Here is a 21,790-nt window from a genome sequence, read left to right as displayed (position 1 = left end):
CTGAGTAGAATTAATCATTGGTTTATGAAGCGGTCTATTCAATCATAAAATACAGAATACTTGATCATACAATTAAATACTGCATTGTGTACTGTAGTTCAGTATGTGGCAAGTCTAATAGAGATGCTAAGTTTTTTCTTTCTTCGCTACATGGCGACTGTCTGAACTTTGAGATACAGCGCTTTTCTACAGCTTCACTGTTTAGCTCATATTGGACAGTGTTTTACATGGTTGTTTGATAATTTCCGGTTTAATGGTGACTAGATAAACAAGACATGACTGTGGATGTGCAAATACTGTTTGTACTGTATACCACAGTGCACCTAGCTTTGCACCTAGCTGTACAAAACTGCATGATGCAGACTGGCATTTAAGAATCATTTACATGGTGGTTCATGATGTGTTTAATGTTTGTAATATCTGCACTTCGCTACGAATGAGAATATTTTGTATTTAACTGTGGAATAATAAAGGGAGAGAAGTTTTAATAAATCACAAAAATGTGAACTCATGAACGCTCTGTGTGAGAAATATTTGAAACCAGTTTTGACATGCATGTTTCCCTCAATTTTGCTTTCATTGTAGCCGCAAAGGTATGAACTGCAGCCAATGAAGGGCATAGATAGTCACGTGAGTTGGGGCTAGAATTATCACAGCAGCAAACATTCCTTAATGTTAGACATTTAAATACCATTTATTACTAGATGTATGCCATTTGTTTAGACATCTTGGAATTTGCTTTCTCTTAAACTATGTCTGTATGCTTCTTACTAGGAACTTTAGTAAAATGACAGAGCTAACAAAATAATACGGACACCAGAATGAATTACATTTTGCTGCATGAAAGGCACATTTTGTGATTTTTAGCAATACATTAACAAAATGTTTTTAGTGTTGCTCTGATAGTCACACAATGAATGGCAAGACATATTGTTACTCGGAAGGAAAGCCAAGGTGTGAGGACTAAGTCAACTCTCCTCCTCAGAAACCAATATCTGAGACACAACAGTTCATGATATACTGATAGTTTGATGTGTTATCTGCACTTCCATACTGGTGAATGCTTTGGAATAATACTTGCTAAAAGTTTTTTGGCTTTGCCATAAAACTTCAGTGTCTGTGTCTCCTGAACCTTCTGAATGTGAATTCTTGGATGTGTCTGTTTCTCTTAAACCCCAACACTATTTCCTCATCTGTGAAAACCAATAGAGTAGCCTGGCACTCCACTTACAGCTTGGTCTTAATAAAGTTTATAAAGTTGCTTTTGTTTTTTGTACTTTTTGTTTTTCACTAAAGGAATTTGAGCTGGAACATGTTGTAAATTGAACATTATTCTTGTCTGGCATGCACATGTCGTCTTTAACTACCCGACTGTAAGTCCAATCAGACATGCCAAGCCATTAATTTGGTAAGTACTTGAAACTAAATATTGAAAAGTAGTTAAAAGATTATTTTCAGTCCTCAGAGAGCACTTGATTGAGCTCCAGTTACTGTATCCCTTCAAGTGAATCTTTTTTAGCACTGTGATTTAAAGCAATTGAAGTGCATGTCTGGCATTTAAAGAGGCCCATGTTCAAACACAGGCAGTCCTCGCACTTAGGACACAATTGGTTCCTGAAAGTCGCGTTGTAAGTCGAAGCACATTTTCCCATAGGAACAATGTTATAAATTGGGTTTACGTTCCTGACTCTCTGGCCAGATAATATATTTTTACAAAAATTACCTGTTTTATATTGTACACATGCAAACATTTATTTAACTCTTTACATTCAGCCCGTTGATTTCAGAGTGCCGGCGCCCCGGTGGTTACATGCAGGCACCGTAAAAGCCATCTACCTGGCTTGTTTAAAAGTACAGACTCGGGGCTTTCCAGTGACCTATTCAGTGTGTGTATGTGGTACTCCTAGCCGGAACTACGATCGCCTGAAGTGAAGTCCCTCATCATGTGACAGAGTTCACAGCTTAGGTTTCGTTTTGAGTCCTCTTGTCAGACATTCAGTACGTTTACATGACAAATAGTTTTCTGAAAACTAATGTTTTCGGAAAACTGATTTTCTTAAAACGTCACTTTTCTGTGCTTACATGATTAACGATAGAAAGTCTAATTAGAATTCAGCTGTATACATGGATTGAAGTTTTTGGAAAACGCAGGATATTTTCGCATGCAAAGTACTGTAGTACCCGCCTAAGTACGATTTGAACAGAGCGGACATTTTTTTCTGCGGTAGAACGGAGACCAATCCAATAACAAGTGCTTTATCGAAGTGTCAAGTCTTAAATTCAAATATTACTATCCTATAGGTATCTCTTTTCAGATTCCACACAATGTGCAATCAGCCTTTCCAACAGCTCATCCTGTTCTATATGACCAGTTTCTTTTGCAGACATTATTTTAAATTATCACGTAATTTTAAAGCTGGAAAACGTGCTGCTTCAGTATGGGCTATTAACAAAAAAATACATACGGACAAATATTACTTCATCACAAACTATTTCTTCTTCTTTATTTCATAGCAGACGCCCTTATCCACGGCCACTTACAGTCGTAAACAAAAATACATTTCAAGAATCACAGTACACGTATTAATACAATTGAGCAAGATAAAATACAATGACTTTGGTTCTAGTAAGTACAAGTATGACAAAATACGATTCAACGGAGCAAATGGATCCATGCAGACTGACTACATATTATTATTATTTTCTGTTTTCTAAAACCACGTGCAGGAATGAAGGTCAAAGTTTGCACATGTGCAGTACGCTATCAGAATAAGTTTTCTGAAAAGTGCGTTCACATGATATAGATTTGGTTCGTTTTCGGAATTGAATCGGAAATTTCTAGCTCCTGTTTTCCGAAAACTGACCCAAGGAATATTCCCGATATATTTTCCGAAAACTGTTTACATGACTTTTGATATCGGAATTAGTTTTCCGAAAACTTAGTTTTCCGAAAATATCGGAATTCTTATGCTGATGTAAACACACTGATTGTTAAGGGCAAATAAACTCTAGTTACATGCATTAAAAAAACCAAAAAAAAACCAAAAAAAAAACACTAAGTGACTGAGTAAGCGCGACTGCGACCGGTACTGCGGTTCAGACACCGAGCGTGCGCACATGACGCATGGCTCATGTCTTGCCGTGTCGTAAATGCCGTATCGATATCGTAAAGTTGAAGCAGGGTAATAATGCAAAAGAGTCGTAAGTACCGTGCGTTGTAAATCGAGTCGCGCCTGTACTGTGTTGTAGTTATTTCATGTATTTTATTGAAATGCAGTATTTGCTATGATATGTAAGCTTCAGTCCCAATAAACATAGCAGACTCCCTGCAGCTTTTTATTTATATATGTGATTGTTGTTGGTGTTTTCTGGCAACACCTTCTCCATTAAAATAAAACTAATGGACTCAATGTGTACACAATTCCCACTGAAATGTAAAAACATTTTTAACAATTATTACATTATGAATCTGGGATAAAATCATATATCTACATAGTGGAGAGATTTTTATGGTTACTTTTTATATAGAAAACACATTCCAAGTAGAAGGCTGTAAATTATCAAGGAGTCCTTGTCTTATCAGAGAATGGAATTTGTGATAGCTTGGGGTCAATGTCTCGTCTCTCAACTCTACATTCCTAAAGTTTAAGCTGTTCCTCTGTGTGTGTGTGTGTGTGTGTGTGTGTGTGTGTGTGTGTGTGTGTGAGAGAGAGAGAGAGAGGTGAGAGAGAGCACCGTAAGCAGTCACTGCATAGTCAAAAGACAAACATTTTAAAAATAAGTCTCTTTATTTAATTGTCCATGCAGATTTAATGTATAGCTAAATAAATGTACTGTATGCATGTTTTACATAACGCCTCCAAGTTTTTAAAGAAGTTGATGTACACTGTTGCCAAGTACAGTAGGTACTAAGTACTGTTAAGTAAAAACAATGCATTCTAAACGAAACAAATCTATATAATGTCCCAATGGAGGTTAGATTAGGAGCCAGGAAATTCTAGTGTAAATTCTCAAGTTGGAAGACTTGGCAGTTCACGACCCTGGGGCAGTAAGTTTACCTCTTTCTGCATCAATCCCACACAACTTTAAAACTCTTGTTTGTTTTTTGTTCGCCTAGATGTCCTGTGTAAATATTTCATCCACAGCGTAAAGTGAGCTGATGCAAGATTGCAAAGCATTTTTTAAAACTTTTGATTTTAAGTTTTTCAAAGTTGTGATCACATTCTTACTATGTATTTTACAATGTTTCGTTGGTTAGAAGAATTGTATGAGTAATGTTATTTATCTTTTTTTTTTTTTTAAACATGTTTTTCTCCCTGTTTCAGGTTGCATGGTAGGCTGGACTTGATGCATGACATTTGCATGACTCCATTCAGTGTCTTTGTGGATTTTGTCAGTGAACTGATGCAGACATGGCTCAAACAGCACGGGTTAATGGCAGTGTTTCAGGTAATTTAATGTGCTTTTCTAATGCTTTTTTTTAAAGAAACTACAATCTGACTGGCTTTCTCAAAAACTAATAAAAAATGTGGACTGTTTAAAAAATATATACTATGCTTTTATTTAAAGTAACAACAACAAATCCTTGCTTTTAATGTATAATAAACCTCTGGTTAGTTAGAGGGAGGGGGGAAATTGGATGGGGTGGAAGAGTAAGCTCTATTTTGAAGTTTCCTATCTATAAATAAGCGAATAATAAAACCTAAAGCAAAATGCTATGCTGTCCCTGCTTGAGTAACTACTTCTAGACAGAGCATATTATAAATGTCCTGCAGTTTTAAACTTTGTTTTTGTTGTTAAATTTGTGTGATGCACTGATGTTACGGATTCTGTCCCCCATCTCTGAGATGGGATGATGTTAAAAGCTGTATAACCACAAATGCAGGCAAGCCCGGCTCTCTTGCATGGGGATTAGGATGCTCACTTGCGGTGTGCAGGTTCAACTGTTCACACCCAGACTCCGCCTGATTACATATAGCATTCACCTTTTAGTTTCTACTCAAGAAGGATAGGCAGGACAGTGGGTGCCTCCTGGGCTTTTATGGGCAGATGAACAGTGTCTTGTTAGGAGTGCCCTGCAAAACACTCACAGGTGGCTCACAGTTTGGATCATGGTTTCCTTGGTGCAGAGAATACATGCTTACGTGCAAACAATAAGAGTATAGGCTGCAGGGCAAAGGTTGTAACACCCAGAGAAAGCAACTTTTCTCACATCAAGGCACATGAGAACCAGACTGAAGTAGATTGAACTACGCTGATGGGCATGGCATTAGTGGAACTGTGTTCTGTAGGGTGACGATGATTCCTACACGTTAGATCATGCAAAGTGCCCATAAATAAACACCTACATCTTGGGGACAGCTCTTTCAGCTGTAATGAAACTTGATATTGACATTTGTTACAAGAAGTTGTGCCACATACTGTGGCTGTAGTTCAAACTTTTTCACAGTAATGATGCCTGAAATCTTGATAAATCTTTTGTGTCTGATTTTAATGAAACTAAGCGTTGGCATTAGAGTGATAATGTTCTTTATGCAGTGGATGTCAACCTACTGTTACTACGTAACAGACATGACTCCCGTTAAACACTTCTGGGGTCGATGAATCTCAGCACTACACCATCAACCCCTGAGAATTACTCCTCTTCCTATCTGAAGGTGGTGCGGTTCTAGTGCAAACTTGGATGTTGGGATCATGAAGGAATGTTTTGATCTGCTTTTGGTAAGTGTCCCTCTTGTCCTCCGCAGAACAGAGCATTTCATCCAGACGATGCGTTACAAAAATGCAGTGAAATCAGGGAATACGTTTAAAAGCATTGTCGAATAAAATGTTTTTTGACAATGAGACTGCTTAGGTTTTTGACAGTATCCCAAAACAGACTATTTTTCCTCTTAAACCTCCATTCGTCTAGCTTTCCAGCAATATTACTGGTTTGAACAGTTAGTTTATTAGAAGGCAGTAAACTGTAAATGGACTCCTACATACCTTGAAGACAACAGCGCTCTGTTTTCTGTGCTTCTACTGAAGGTTGCTCGGCAACCTAAGCTGTGAGGCAGATTGAGACAGGTAATATTTGTGTTTTCAATTGAACACTGGGATCATTCAGTAGTAAATGGTTTATTTTGGCCAGTCAGCATTTTGAAAGAGTACCCAGTTTTACTGAACACATTAATATAACCATACAGCTCAGTTAGGCCATACTATAGTATAAAACGTGGTCCAGTTTGGGATTTTGGTGTGCTTCTAATTTAAATACATTGGGTGTACAATTGAGGTATGGGACTGTAAAATGTTCTACAAAAAACAAACTGTGACAGTATAGTATGTGGTACAGTGTGTGTGTGTGTGTAATATTAGTGCTGGGGACAAATACCCGAATATTTGAACAAATATTTTTTGACATGTATTCAGATAAAAAAATCAGATATTTGGATTCGATAAAAATGACAAAAATACCTTGCACTTATTTACCACCTCACCAGAAGGTACGCAAGTTTGAAAAATGGCAAATGAAAAAGAGCTCCATGTGATACGTGAGATTTAATATATAATATATATAAAAAAAAAAGAAGGATCAACACAGCAGCTCTTAAGCCCCTATTTAAAAGTTTGACAGCAAAACAAAACAGATTATTGCGTGCGCACGATTAGTCATCTCGATGGAAAGCCATCTGGGTCAAAAAACCGCTGTGCTGCTTTAGAGCGAGTCAAAATCTCATGGGACAGAAAAAAGGCAAGCATGTCATTCTGAAATGCCTCGCTTAAACACTGCCCAACTTGCTGGAAATGTTATGTTGTGATTTTTTTATAGATTGTATGTATTATACATTTTTTGGGACCATGCCCCCCTGCCCCTGCTGCTGTGCTGTCTCTGCCTGCGATCAGAGCAATATAATGGCTTTTATTACTTTTTGAAAACTAACATAATATTTAATTATGAGCCAATATCCAAACATGAAAATCTTGTGTTCTGTAAGTATTGAAGTCATCTTGATTGTAGCTGGAAGTGCATTACATTGGATTTGTGAAAACAATTCATAGTTCATTCTTTTTTGTTGGGTTTTCAGCTATTGTACTAAACGCACTCACCCAGTGCAACGGTTTTGACAGTTAATTGTAGGTCAAACCTTTTTCTATCAACATTTCCTTACAGAAATAAAGGCTGTACCACACAATGCTGAGTAATATAGTACCATGTAATAACTCGTGAAAATGACTACAGCTAGAATAAGTCACACGGGAATACAAATTATGAGAACCACAGACTCAACTTAAATCGTATGTACCACTGAATAAGCTTTGGGAAAGGTGGTGGTGCTGCCTCAGCTTAATTAATCAATTAAACCCTACCCATGCAGATCTACACAAAATTCCACAAGCAAAAAATTGACTGACCCTATTTTTTCTCAAAATATTTTTTTGTTTTTTTGATTGTCATTCAGACCAGCTAAATTTAAATCCATGTAACTTTTCCATTAGAGTAGCCTGTTCTAAATAGATAAGAGAAGTAAACCTGTCAATGCAGAGGTATGCATCACAGCCAATAAAAAGGAATTGCTTTTAGAGTAATGTGTATAAGCAAACCCTTATGATCCTTCCACTAAAGTATTTTCACAGTGTGACACAAAAAATTCCAGTAGCTCTTCTGTATCCTTTGCAAACAAGTTGGCTCGCATTCCCCCTCCCTACCCACAACACTGTGGATCAGATCACTAGTGTGATTTTCTTTTTAGATTCCAAGCTGAAAGTGAGAGGAGGGTTACTTAATCTAAGTCTAATGTAACTAAAATCATTGAATTTCATACAGTGTTTATTACATAACCCAGCATTTCTCAAACTGGGGGTCCCGACCCAAAAGGGGGTCGCATGATCACAAAAAATACTGACAACCTTAAGATTAGGGCTTCTAATTTTCGATTTTAACCGATAAAACACCCAATATAAAAATGGTTACTCAATTTGCGTGAACTTCACCCCTTTCCCATGTACTACCGTACAAAAAAACTAAAACAAAACCCCCTTTCCTAGGGCAGTTTGTCAATGTCCCTCCTTCCTGACTCGTAACTATCATTGATTCGTTCTGAATACTATAAACCCACCCAACTACTGAGTGGCAGCAAATTCTACATTTGTATTGGAGACTCAGCTTGCGAGATTTAAAACAAGGTTACAATTACAGGAGAAGGCTTGTTCGTGGGGTTTAAAGCAATATTACAGTTAGATAGATAGTGAGAATTTAAAACAGAATTGAAAATAGAGGCGAAATGTAAAAAAATGCCTAGACACGCAAAAACCCCAGAATGTGTCCGTGACCATAAGGGTTTTGTTGTGGAAGACAGCAAAGGAAAGAAGGTACAAGTAAAGTTACTACTATTGTGACAGAAAAAACGGCCAAGCAGTTTGGAAAGTAACCGAAAATAATAATTTCATACAGTATACAAAGCAAAACACCCCCCCCCAAAAAAAAGATTTACATAAAACTCAAAGATCAAAATAAGTACTGGGGGGAAAAAAAAACAAAAAAACAGTAGCCTCCTTAAAATCCTTAGCATTACATTACAGCGCATATACACTTAATACTTAACAGTAAATGATGTAACATGAAGCCAGACCTCCTGTCGTGTTTACGAAGTGTCCAAATGTTTGTTTGTTTGTTTGTTTGTTTGTTTGTTTGTTTGTTTGTTTTGTATATATAGTTGTGTATAAAGTGCTAGCGCCGGTCATTTTTTTTAATTTTTTTTTATAAATGTTCAGGTTTTTTTTGTGTTTCACATGGTTTCTCAATTTTCCACAATCCCTGGACAATGTTATGATTATTGCTACAATCATTGGCTAACTCTGTTTGTTTACAAGTACTGTACTTCCAGCTTCCAGAACTGCATCCTGTTGGCTGTGAAAGGTTAGACTCAATGTTTTCAGACAGTAACACATGTTTCTTAAATGTCTACATACCCCTGAAGAGACTTTGAAAGAGGAACTTAAAGAAGCAGACTATTTACAAATCAGAGGAGTCTACAAGTAGACGGTACTGATATTTATGCAACCTTTCCAAAGGGGGGCACAGCAAAATAAGTTTGAGAACCCCTGACAACCTATTTTCTTAACTGTTCTGTGTATTAGTTTTACTTCTGCAGAGTAGGTTGAGTTTTGTGTTTTCAGATAAAGAAAGCAATAAGCATTGATGGAGATTTGATTTGAATGTGACACATGATTGTTTTATGGGTATATTTGAACCCCCACTTGCAGATCCTGGCAATTGCTACAGTGAGCAGAATGTTAGCTCAATGAAGGGTTAAAGGTGGACTTTCATTTACAAAAGGTATAACCACACATTCGTAAGCTTAATAGGTTAGTCACTGAGTGAGCTAGCTTTCAGGCAAGTATGACAGATGAACTGTAATCCCATTTGGATTCTGGTGCACTGGATACCAACAATTTTGAAATATATTTTTGCATTGAGTTTTAGGCCATCAAAGCTGTAGCAAAGGAACCTCGACACCTGTGGTTTTCAACCCTGGTCCTCACATACCCTGACCGGTCCAGGTTGGTTTCAGGAATAAAATATTTACCCTTTTCCAGTCATTGAGCTAAGACTAGCATTGCATTCTTATTTGTATAATCTATATGACAGGGGTATTCAATTAAATTCCCTGGAGTGCCAGATAAGGCAATGTCCAAATCTTGAGGGGCCACAGGGCGATCATGATGTGCGTATGGGGGGGGTGGGGGTGGGGTGGGGGGTGGTAAACCACTTACAATGATACGATTTATGATTTGCCATTTTAATAATACAAAGCAAATATGTATCACTGTACTGCTATTAAAATTGAATGCTAGTAAACTTAATTTTATTACAACTATTAAATTAAAATGGACATCTAAATTCCTTTTTGTTTAAAATGTTGACACTCGCTCGCACCGTCTGTTTTTGAAAAATGACTGCAAGCATGCCAGTTGAGTAATGAAAGCACATCATTTAGCACCCCACTTTGTGCAGGCATGCATAAAATACATTCAAATAATTCAGTATCAGAAGAGTACCAGGGTGAACAGCAAGCATTTAAACAGCAACCTTTGGAAAGATGGAAGTTACAGGAGAGGAGTCATTATCTGAAGAAGTGAAATAATATCAAACTGTAAAAAAATCTAGAATTTTAAAAAAGAATAATTGCAATCACTATTCATAATTGTGTTAACATTAATACAGACTAGTCATTTATTAAAATGTCGTGCTCTCATTTTAGCGTTTTTCATTCTGCGTTTAATGAGAAAGTAAAGACTTGGGCATTTAAAAGCCTATTTAGTTGTTTCACGTAAAAAAACATAAATTTAAAGTGATTTTCCCGCAAAACATAATTAAAAACAGCCACGTTTTGTGGAAAAACCGCCCAGTTGTCAGCACTGCAGCTGGCATCCAATGGGCCGGATTTGGCCCGCGAGCTGCCAGTTGAAGAACGCTGATCTATGATCTCATTAAGATCATGCAACATCACACACAGCCTACATTGATGCTTGGGAGGGAACACCCAGTAATGACTGCAAGTGAGGCTTTACAAAAACTCCTCGTTCTATCAAATCATCTGTTTTATTAAACCAGTTTGAAATGTTTCTTGTTGGTAACTTTTTAATGTACATAACTGACTTATTTTTGACAAAGCGACTTCTTTCTGGTGGTATACATCTGCAAAGGCTTTGAGTTGTTGAGGTGGCGTTGTGTGTGGTTTTATTTATTTATTTATTTATTTTTAATATTAAAGCCAGCTTTACTCTCTCCACATCAGGATGTCTGGTTGCTATTTTCCCCTTGAAAAGCAAATTGCTTTTCTTCTATGAGTTTGTAGTATATAGTGCAGAATGAAAGAGGAAGCTTCATTTACCCCTTTAAGTTGTCCGGCTTTTTATGTAAGTATGCCAATATTTATTATGCAAGTCTAAAAAAAATCTCTTTTTGATGATTAACTAATCCTGACTGAAACTCCAACCGAGTTAACTGATTCGCTTGAAGTCCGGCAGGCTGGCAGTGCTTTGCAATTTGTCAGGAAATTCCAAAGGAGTGTGAAATTTTCTACTGCAATTGGGGCTTGCTGATGTGCCTGGGCAGCTAGGCAGAGGCCAGTCTTTTCATGTGCTTTAGTTCATTAGAACTGAAAGTATTGTTTGGCTTTGGTAAGTACAGGAAATTTAGATTGTGTTTTTATTATTGTACTGTAAGTCTTTTAACTGCCCCTGTTGAGGGTTTTAGAGTCTAGCAAATTTTTATTTTTTGTTTTACAATAATCTTGACAGCAGTGTTTGTTTAATTTGCAGGGTAGTGAATGCTTACAGTAATGACGGATAATGCATTGTGGTGATTGTCGTGACATTTAAATTGGGTGATCTTTTGTTTGTTCTTTTTTGTTGATTTAACTGTTATTCAAACCTGTTTCTTTACAGTATTTGCAAATTTAAATAATATTTGTGCGTTTTTGGTTAATGCAGTACTGGTGACTCTTTCTATAGCCACGACACCTGTAAGGTTATGACTTGCCTTTTTACTAATCTTCATGTGTGTTTTTGAAGCTCTGAGCCATACTGTAAACAGGGTATTATGTGATAAATATACTTGAACTGTCAACTTTTTTAAATCGAACAAATGTTTCTGTTGGACGTGAAGGTCCTGGAGGCCAGCTTGTTTTTAATGTGCTTTTTATTTGTACTGTTTTACTGTGGCATTGGAGACCTAATGTAATATTTGTCTAACTGTCTTACATTTACTGCAACCCAAAGCTTTGAATGTCACTTCAGTTTCTTAAATGTCTCAATAAAGCTCACCTTACCTAACCTAACTATTTAAAAATATTAAGCCAGCTCAAAATGAATGTCAGGTGTTTTCTAAGGCTGCATTCACACTGGGTCCGTTTCAGACAGACTCTGGTTCATTTCGTTTGAAATAATGTATCGGTCTGCTTGCTGTTCACACTTATCTGTGAACAAAGGGGCCGAGTTCGTTTGGATGCAAACTGAATTTCATTTTTTTGGTTCTTTTCCATTGTTTTTCAGGACCGAGTGTTTGTTTTCACAATGCAGTTTAAGTAAACTCAGTTTTACATCAATTACATCAAACTGACTTGGTTGATAATCCAGACAAATGTAAATGTAGGACATTGAAAATGTGTTTTGCGCTGCAAGGTTTGGAGAAGGCGTTTCTCTAGTGTGAAAGCACAAGCTCTGGGTAACAGAACGCAACCATCAAAACGTGTATTCTGTGTCGACAGTTTACTTCAAAATCATTATTAAAATACAGTATCAGTTCACAAAAAGATCTTCATCAAGTATCATCGCTTGATTTGGAAGAAGCATGTTTGCAGTTGTATAAAGTAATCATGATAATTGCGGTGTAGAATAAAGAAACTGTATCAATACCTTAATGTACCTAAACCGAAAAACTGGTATACCGACCCATCCCTAGTGGGAACACACCCGAAGAGCCTTCAGCGTCATTACTCCCACTTCTATTGTAATGAATACTTTTTTTTTTTTTTTTTTTTTTTTTAACTGTTTTGTTTATTTATAGCAACACCTGAATTTTACTGCAGCACCCAAATACAAACACAAAAAATACAAATAAGAACATAAGAAAGTTTACAAACGAGAGGAGGCCATTCGGTCCATCTTGCTCATTTGGTTGTTCATAGCTTATTGATCCCAGAATCTCATCAAGCAGCTTCTTGAAGGATCCCAGGGTGTCAGCTTCAACATTGCTGGGGAGTTGGTTACAATTCAATTCTCTGTGCCTTGTATTTTCTGTTCTGAATGCCCCTTGTATCTAATCTCCATTTGTGACTCCTTGTTTCTTTTTTCAGTTCGAAAAAGTCCCTTGGGTTGACATTTGTCAATACCTTTTAGAATTTTGAATGCTTGAATCAGATTGCCGTGTAGTCTTCTTTTTTCAAGACTGAATAGATTAAATTATTTTAGCCTGTCTGCATACGACATGCCTTTTAAACACAGAATAATTCTCGTCGCTCTTCTTTGCACTCTTTCTAGAGCAGCAATATCCTTTTTGTAACGAGGTGACCAGAACTGAACACAATATTCTAGATGAGGTCTTACTAATGCATTGTAAAGTTTAAACATTACTTCCCTTGATTTAAATTCAACACTTTTCACTATGTATCTGAGCATCTTGTTGGCTTTTTTTATAGCTTTCCCACACTGTCTAGATGAAGACATTTCTGAGTCAACTCCTAGGTCTTTTTCATAGATTCCTTCTTCAATTTCATTATCTCCCATATGATATTTATAATGGACATTTTTATTGCCTGTGTGCAGTACCTTACATTTTTCTCTATTAAATGTCATTTGCCATGTGTCTGCCCAGTTATGAATGCTGTCTAGATCATTTTGAAAGACCTTTCCTGCTGCAACGGTGTTTGCCACTCCTCCTATTTTTGTGTAGTCTGCAAATTTAACAAGTTTGCTTACTATACCAGAATCTAAATCATTAATGTAGATTAGGAATAGCAGAGGACCTAATACTGATCCCTGTGGTACTCCACTGGTTACCTCGTTCATTTTGAGGTTTCTCCTCTAATCAGTACTTTCTGTTTTCTACATGTTAACCACTCCCTAATCCATGTGCATGCATTTCCTTGAATCCCTACTGCGTTCAGTTTGATAATTAATCTTTTATGCAGGACTTTGTCAAAAGCTTTCTGGAAATCTAAATAAACCATGTCATATGCTTTGCAATTGTCCATTGTCGATGTTGCATCCTCAAAAAACGCAAGCAGGTTAGTTAGACAGCATCTCCCTTTCCTAAAACCATGCTGACTGTCTCCCAAATGTGTTGACTGCTGAAGCCTGGAGTTAACTGAAGTTCTCTGATGAATTATATTTAAAGTTATATACAGGGCTTAGTCTTGTATCCTGTGGGGAAAAATTGGATAGCCACATATCGGCCTACACTAACCAATATTTCTCCAACAGACTTCAATTGCTCTGTAATTTTAAAGAAAAAGAAAAAAAACATACTTGCGACAGCCAAAATGATGATTGCAGTGGTGTACTTTTTTTTTTTTTTTTTAGAATGTAGCCTGTAGTTTGTTTGTAGATTCTGAGCACACAATTACACAGACTCATCAACACATCGGATAATGCAAGTAAAATGAAGAAATGCCCTACTGTGTGAATTGGATGCCACTGTTATGAGAAAGCAGTCTGCAATGATCAGCAAGTCTATTGAGACAATAATTCTGCAATTCCTGCCCAGTTGGTGTGAAAGCATACCTTTTGTGGAAAATTGCTTCTTGTGTTCCTTTTGTCCCAGTTCTGCTCTGTCGACTCACGTTACTCATAATTGGACCCAAAATGAAATGCCGCAAACGTACAGTACAGTCTGCTGATGTTTTATAAAGGCTGTGAAATTAAGGGAACATCTTATTAAAAGAGCTTCTGTGAAGTAATAAAATTGAACGACCAGAATTGCTGTTTTTGAAGAACTGACAAGTTCAGATAAGGTTTTCATTTTTTGTTGAAGAAATCGTGGAATACAGAAAAGTAAAATATTAAACCGCAGTCACTGACATAGCTTGTGTAAATGTTTATTTTAGCTTTTGTATCTTCTGCAGTACAGAAACATCATGTGCTGCTGTGACTGCCAGCCAGACTAGACGTTCCTGCTGAGATGCACTGTGCTTTTAAAGACTAATGATGGCATAGGGTTACTGTTAAACTACAAATATAACTCATGTGACGGTTTAAAAAAAACAACAAAAAAAACTATTTCAGGGTTGAAATATCAGTTGCCTGCAACCGTACAGATTTTTGTATTTCAACCTTCTGGGTTTTTTTCTCCAGGGACTAGTTAGTTCCATACAAGTCCAAAATATAAGCTGAAAACACTTTATGAAACTGTCTTTATAAACAAACATTCACAGAGTGAATAAACAAACAGCGGTGCAATGGGTATGTGGCGAGCATAATGCGTTATTATTATTTGGTCTTGGACTTGGAGTAATAAAAAAATGATTGAAAGTGATTACCTATTGCAGGAATGTTCATGCTCACTTTAGGATAGCAGGATTTGTCACACACTCCTGTTCTAAATCCTTTCTGGGGTTTCTCCTGCAGATATTTGTGTTGATAAATAACAATAAAAATTGTGCACACTGCAATTGTAGTGGTCAAAAAATAAAAAATTCCCTACTTTATGTGTACTTTTTTTTTTTTTTTTTTTTTTTTTTTTTTTAGCTTTGCTATAATTTAAAAAAAGTAAGCAGTTGTTTTACATGACTCTTGTTGCTACACTGAAGACAAGGGATAAGTGTAATAGAATTGGTTCTGCCGCACTCTGCATAACAACTTTGAGTGTCTTGCTTTTGTCCCACGGCTATGATTTCAGAATGATTGATTAGATACTGCAGAAGGAGACCGCCTAGTGCACCTTTTTTTAATTGCACTGTTTTTCTGTTGTACATTTCTGTAATGTGCAATTCTTCCCTTTTTTTTTTTTTTGGTCCTATTTATAATTGTCATTGAAATTTGTTGTTTCCAATCCCAAGTTTGGTTGTTCTGGTATTACCAGCTATTGTACAGCACCTCCCAGCACCACAGTAAATTATTTACAGGCATAATGATACAAAGCTGACAAACTTGATTTAATTTTCTATTGTAAGCTAAATGCTCAAAGTGTGTGTAAACCAGTCTTCTTATGGCAGTTGGGTAATTTGGTCTAAGTTCTAAACCTGGTTGGTGGGTATGAAACGACAGCCTCCCAGTGTGTCTTGATTTATACTCCCAGTTCAACAGTACAGCTGGATTCCGTTTCTCATAATGGTGCAGCCTGGTGCCAGAAAACACCGACACATTGAATGACATCTTTGGGACATGTCCATTGTGAAACTGCATGCCATTCACCATGTAAAACAAATGTTTGCTTGTTATGATGAAACACAGCTGTTTGGAAGTGTTACATACCCATGCATACCGGTATTTGTGTTGGATGCACAGGGATTTAATTCTAACATGAACTTGTATTCTATGATTTCAGACACATGTACAAGTACAAATTAGCTTTTGATACAGACTGTAAGAATTGTCTTTGAAGATATGGTGTTTTCATATTTAATAGTTTTACTACTCCAAAAAAAAAAAAAAAAAAAAATCCAACTGCTGAATGTCTACATTTGAGCTACAGGCGTTTTTTGGGGGGCAATGCATTACTATATATATAAAACTTATATATAAAAATGTGTAGTGCACATAATTTGAATTACTAAAGCTTACTGTATGATAATCATGTAGCTTGCTTTTTCTCTTACTTTCCAAAAAAACATTATCCATTGGACAATTCTTTCTTTCTTTCACAAAATGTAAAGCATTAAAATCTTGGAATTATTTATATATATATAAATATAAGGATTGCCCAATTAAGAGCCACATATTATAGGAAAGTAATAATTTAAACTGAAAAGGGTAAGTTTAGACGGGGTTCCATTCGGTAGGAGGAGGAGCTGGCTGAAAGAATCCTGTGATTGGTGGAGGCACACAGCCTATAATCAGCAGAGCTGTGCTTGGCTAAGTTTACACTAATAGTGGATTTTTTCCTTATGGGGTGAAGAATGAGAAAGCACAGGCAGAGTTTGATAGCGGCTTGCTTTCATTAGATGAAGCCAGTGTGGCGAATACTAGAATCTGAAGGCCAGTGTTATAAGCAGCAAGGTAAGTGAGGCTTATTTTTTTATTTTTTTTTAAATCCTAAAAAAAAAAAAAAAGACGTGTAAAAGTTCAGGAAGTTCATGAAACTTTCTTGGTTGCTGTGTTTTAAAATGTGTTTACCTGCAAGTTGTGTAGCAGCATTTTTTTTTATTTTTTTTTTATTATTGATTGGAAAGCTTTCAGAAGCAATTAAGATGGTATTGTACTTTCCGGATACAGTAAAACTTGGAACAACTGTTACCTTGTATCTGTCTTAAGCGAGTATAGAAGCTTCTCTAACTCGACGCTCAAGCAGTCATTTTCTCTCTTTAGCTGAGGAATTTATATCCTGTTGCAAACTGGTCAGACTGCATATTTTAAGGATTTGTTTTTGGAACAGAGGGAAAGTTACAGTAGCAAATCTTTCTTTAGCTGTCTCTGGTCTGTGTTTTCACTCTTTTAGTTTGAATTATGAACGGTCACAGGAAGAACTATTTGTGCAAGTTTGTTTACTCTTCTGTCCCCGTCCCCGAGGAATCTTTTAACACACGGTTCAGTGCTGTGGATGTAATCACCTGCTATTCAGCAGCAGTTACACTCATTATTCTGTTACAAAAAGATGTTTGTACAGCCTTCAGTGCTGTTTGACTGTCTGTCTGGTTAAATGTGAGTTTTGTTCTGTATATCAATACTGCATGTTAAAATATACTTGATTGATTTATTCTTGATTTTGTTATATTAGAATGTAATTATGGAGTTCATAACACACGTGATCTGCATTCACATATATTTTCTTTCTTTCTTTTGGATTAACATAAAAAAACAACAGCATCGCAATATAGTTTACCAGCAAAACCTACCAGGAAATAATAATTAAATAATGCAAACAGAAATTAAATCATTATTGTTTAGTGATGTGTTTTTGTTCAGAATGTTTAAATGGATGATGTTCTATTACTTTTGATAAACATTAGGTTATGTAATTGTGATGTACTCATTTTGTTGTGTTTTCCCCCTCACAGAAAAAGAGGGAGGTCTGAATGTGGAAGATGACAAGGACTCACCAGCCCCTTACTTTTTGGAAACTCCCTATGGTTATCAGCTAGACCTGGACTTTCTGAAGTATGTGGACGATATTGAAAGGGGCAACACCATCAAGAGGTTAAACATCCAGAGAAAGCCTAAAGTGGCAAAATCTGTGACAACACCCAGGAGTGGTGGTGGGCAGACCTGTGAATGGACATCGACAGAGTCGTTGTCATCTTCATCAAACAGCGATGACTATAGGCAGTCCCCATCTTTCCTCGCCACTAGAAGCCAACCAACTCCTCCTCCAGTGAGGGCAGCTGCTTTACATGAGGCCTCCCCAGCCTTTCTGAGTGTCCCTGAGGGCAAACTCCTGCCACCTCCTTCCCCGAGGCTTCCCAGACACAACTTTCTTGTGGAGAAAACCTTGATGGAGACACGAAGACGGTTGGAGCAAGAGAGACTGCTAATGCAGCCCCCTGCCAATGAGACCCGCAGGCCTAGGCTTGCCAGTTTGGGGGGAATGGGATCGACCGGTTCTCTTTCTTCCTTTACTGGATCCAGTGGGCACAATCAGATCTCCCCAAACCCCCAGCAGCACCTTCACAATGGGCATCAAGCCAATGGAGAATACAATCCATACTTTACCTCCTCCATAGGAAGCTCTATCCGTCACAGCCCAATGAGTTCAGGAATGACTACCCCAGTCACCAACGTTAGCCCCACACACTTACAACACATCCGGGAGCAGATGATGGTAGCCTTGAAGCGGCTGAAGGAGCTCGAGGAGCAAGTCAAGACTATCCCAATTCTGCAAGTAAAGATCTCTGTGCTGCAGGAGGAGAAGAGACAGCTAACCCAGCAGATGAAAAACCAAAAACCATCCAATCAGAATACTGGCTGTGCTTTCAGAAAAAGGTCCTACAGTGCTGGGAATGCTGATCACCTTGAACAGCTCTCCCAAACTAGAAAGGGAGGGGAGCTACATATTGATTCTGAGGATGAAATGGAAAGTCTAGGGCAGAGCTCTCAAAGAATAGAAGAGTTCAGGCAGCTCACCGCTGAAATGCAGGCTTTGGAGAGAAAGATCCAAGACAATAGCTATGATCTACAACCTGGCTTATCCCAAAATGTGGAGCAGCAACGGAGTGTGAAAGAACACAAATCTGTTGCTGTTGGGGCTAATGAGAACATGAATGACATTGTGATTTATCGTAAGTCATCTAGACAGTGTCAGGAGGTAGCAGTGGGGACCGAGACTGAGACAAGGAGTGCTGGCGTTGGTGTAACAGAGGCTTTGCTGGGCATGACAACAGAAGCAGAGACAGAAATTGAGATGCAGAATCAGACCATTGATGTACTGAAAGACAAAATTTACAGGTTGGAGGTGCAGTTGAAAGAAACAACCCATGAAATGGAAATGAGCAAGTTGAAAATGGAGCTTCAGGCAGCGGGATCAAGAAAGAAAGCTGATAAGGGGTCAATGGCTCGACCAGTGGTTTGCAGCACCTCTGTAGAAGCATCGGTGCAGATGCAAAGCCAAGCGGTGGGAAATCACATTGATTTCACTGATTGTTGTGTCGGCAGAGATTTGCAGACGTCTACTATTGGATTTACCTGCAGACCTGAAATCCAGAATGCCTCTGTGGGCCCGGAAATCCCCATGAACCGATGGATTGTCCGTGAAAGGGCGGAGACTCAGGATCAGTGTACCGGGCAGCATGTCGTAATGTGTAGCAAGAATGTGGGAGTGGAATTGAGTGTTTGTGAAACTGGAGTGAATACAGAAGAAACTGTGGATAGTTTAGCCCTTTGCAAAGCTAAGCTCGAACAAGCTAAAGAGTTTAGGTCAATAGGATGTGGGGAATGTTCAGTGGATGTGACAGTTTGCCCTATAAAAGAGCTGGTGTCTCTAGGCACAAATACTGATTATGTAGAGAGAGTGGAGTTAGGTGTCATGGCCATACCTCAGACTTCTTCTCAACAAACAAATACAGTAATAGATTCCATTAGCAAGTTTACCAACACAGAAACAGCAACTTTCATGAATTCCAGCACAAACACAGTGTTAAGCACTTCTGATAAGCAGACAAGTACAGTACCGACTGAGACTAGAACGGTTGCTGTGGGAGATGGTAGAGTGAAAGATGTTCAGTCTGTTAAAATTCGTTCCATTGGGGTGGGTACCTTGGTCAGTGGTGATGCTATTTTGGAAAAGCCATATGCAGTGAAGACCAAAGATTTTGGTGTAGGGCAGGTTAGTGTCAATGAAAACTTTTTGGTTGGTCTGAAAACACGCAACATTGCCTGTGGACCCTCAACTCAGGCACTTTCACCTGCCAATACCAGAAGTGTCGCATTGGGTGACAAGGGTGTTCATGTAACAGGACAGATCCAGCCATCTGAACCGGAAATAGCCTTTGGTTTGGACCACTATATTGAGCAAGTACAGAAACTTCTGCAAGAGCAGCAGATGCTTCTGGCTGAGAACTATAGTGAACTTGAAGACACATTCGGGCAGCCTCATTCCCAGATTGGTTCCCTCAACTGCCAGCTAATGAACACATTATCATCTATAAACACAGTTATGAAATGTGCAAGTACTGAGGAATTAAGAAGCTTGGACATCTTGAAGCTCTGCCCTGATACTACAAGTGCCATAACAGGTGAGGTGACATTTTCTTAAACAAGTGTCATATGCATAATTGTTTCAAAGCTGTTTTTACGTATACTTTTAAATTAGCATTTCATGGTTAATTATGATTCCTTCAAACTTAATCGTGCAATTTGGTTGTGTAGACTTTGTAACCTAAATGGTAGTGTGGTGTATGTCACATTCTCTCCAGGATTTCTTAATGGTTTTTTTAATGATTTTCCCACAAACGGCTGCTGTACAGGACGTTATTTATTCAACCAGTACTTCAGATATAATTTTTATACCCCTAAGAACATATTTAGAACTGCAACAAACTGCTATTTTAAATTGGATTTTTTTTTTTTTTAATATCCCAAACAAGCGGCCTCTTGCCAGTGTTCTATCTTTACTATGTTGTTCATACCACTCAGTTGGAAACATAAGGGAGTTAATATTGTGTCTAAAGAAGTACTTGATAGGATTTGACAGTTTTCCCTGACCCTGAAAAATGCATCGGGGCTTTGGAAATTTACCAACAGTTACCTAATTTCTTTTTATACCAGAAGCTTGGACTTTAAATGGAAAATGTTTGGCTGCTACTAAATGATAAATGATGCTGAATTATAAACCGTAATGAAGCTCAGTCCCCCTCCATCTATATTTTTGTGCATTAACCCAAACATAGTTTTCAGCTGCACTGGGGGCAGTAGTTGCTTGTACAAGATAATGAAATTGATTTAAAATCCCTAGTTCTCACTCCTTTAACACTTACTGTTATAGGGTCTTTAATGACCTATAGTCTTGCTGCCTTTCATTGAAGTACTGTATGGTAGGGCACACATTGTTAAGAGTTATTCCTGGTGTTTTATAAATCATCTGAAATTACTTTTGTGGGACGACTACAGTACGATGTGAAGGGGTGTTTTGAGAAGAGAGAATCTTTTAATTAACATGGTTGCTTACTTGATGATCTCTTTTGAAGTATGTGGGAAGATGAAGGACTCTGTTTTAATTGCAGTAGATTCCTGAACATTACTCTTGTCTTCTCTAATAAAGCTTCTGCATACAGTTAGTCAGTCATACACAAACATGTGCGTTTTCTTTGTATTCTTGAACAGTGTTTTTTTTTGGTTTTTTTTTACCGTCTGTGTCCAGGTTGAGAGTATAGCAGTGGCTGTACTGTATCTCAAAATTACAAAAATAGGTTTTATGATAGATAAAGCAAGTCACTTAACCTCCTTGTGGTCCGTCTTTCGGGTGAGACGTAATTGTAAGTGACTCTGTATCTGATGCATAGTTCACACACCCTAGTCTCTGTAAGTCACCTTGGATAAAGGCGTCTGCTGAATAAACAAATAATAATAAGGAACGTCTTTTTTGGACTTGCTTATCTTGTGGCTAAATAACTGGAAACATCTTAAGAATAATGAAGGGTAACACCTCCTTCAATCT

General features: G+C 37.7%; 1 protein-coding gene across 4 annotated transcripts in view; it reads left to right on the top strand.

The window, feature by feature from the left end:
- The window catches only part of LOC117403526 (KN motif and ankyrin repeat domain-containing protein 1-like), a 69,142-nt gene that overhangs the window by 38,669 nt on the left and 8,683 nt on the right, over positions 1-21,790 (top strand). For 3 of the 4 annotated variants that reach the window (XM_059006466.1, XM_059006464.1, XM_059006470.1), the window contains 2 exons: positions 4,326-4,449; positions 17,700-20,369. In XM_059006466.1, coding sequence (XP_058862449.1) covers positions 4,413-4,449; positions 17,700-20,369 — 2,707 coding nt within the window. In that variant the 5' untranslated portion in view covers positions 4,326-4,412. Of the gene's footprint in view, positions 1-4,325; positions 4,450-16,557; positions 16,702-17,699; positions 20,370-21,790 lie in introns of those variants that run through there. The other variant, XM_059006463.1, reaches the window with a different exon arrangement.

This window comes from Acipenser ruthenus, chromosome 1 (assembly GCF_902713425.1).
Source record: "Acipenser ruthenus chromosome 1, fAciRut3.2 maternal haplotype, whole genome shotgun sequence".
NCBI classification, from domain to species: Eukaryota; Metazoa; Chordata; class Actinopteri; order Acipenseriformes; family Acipenseridae; genus Acipenser; species Acipenser ruthenus.
This window is presented reverse-complemented; position numbering and strand designations above follow the sequence as displayed.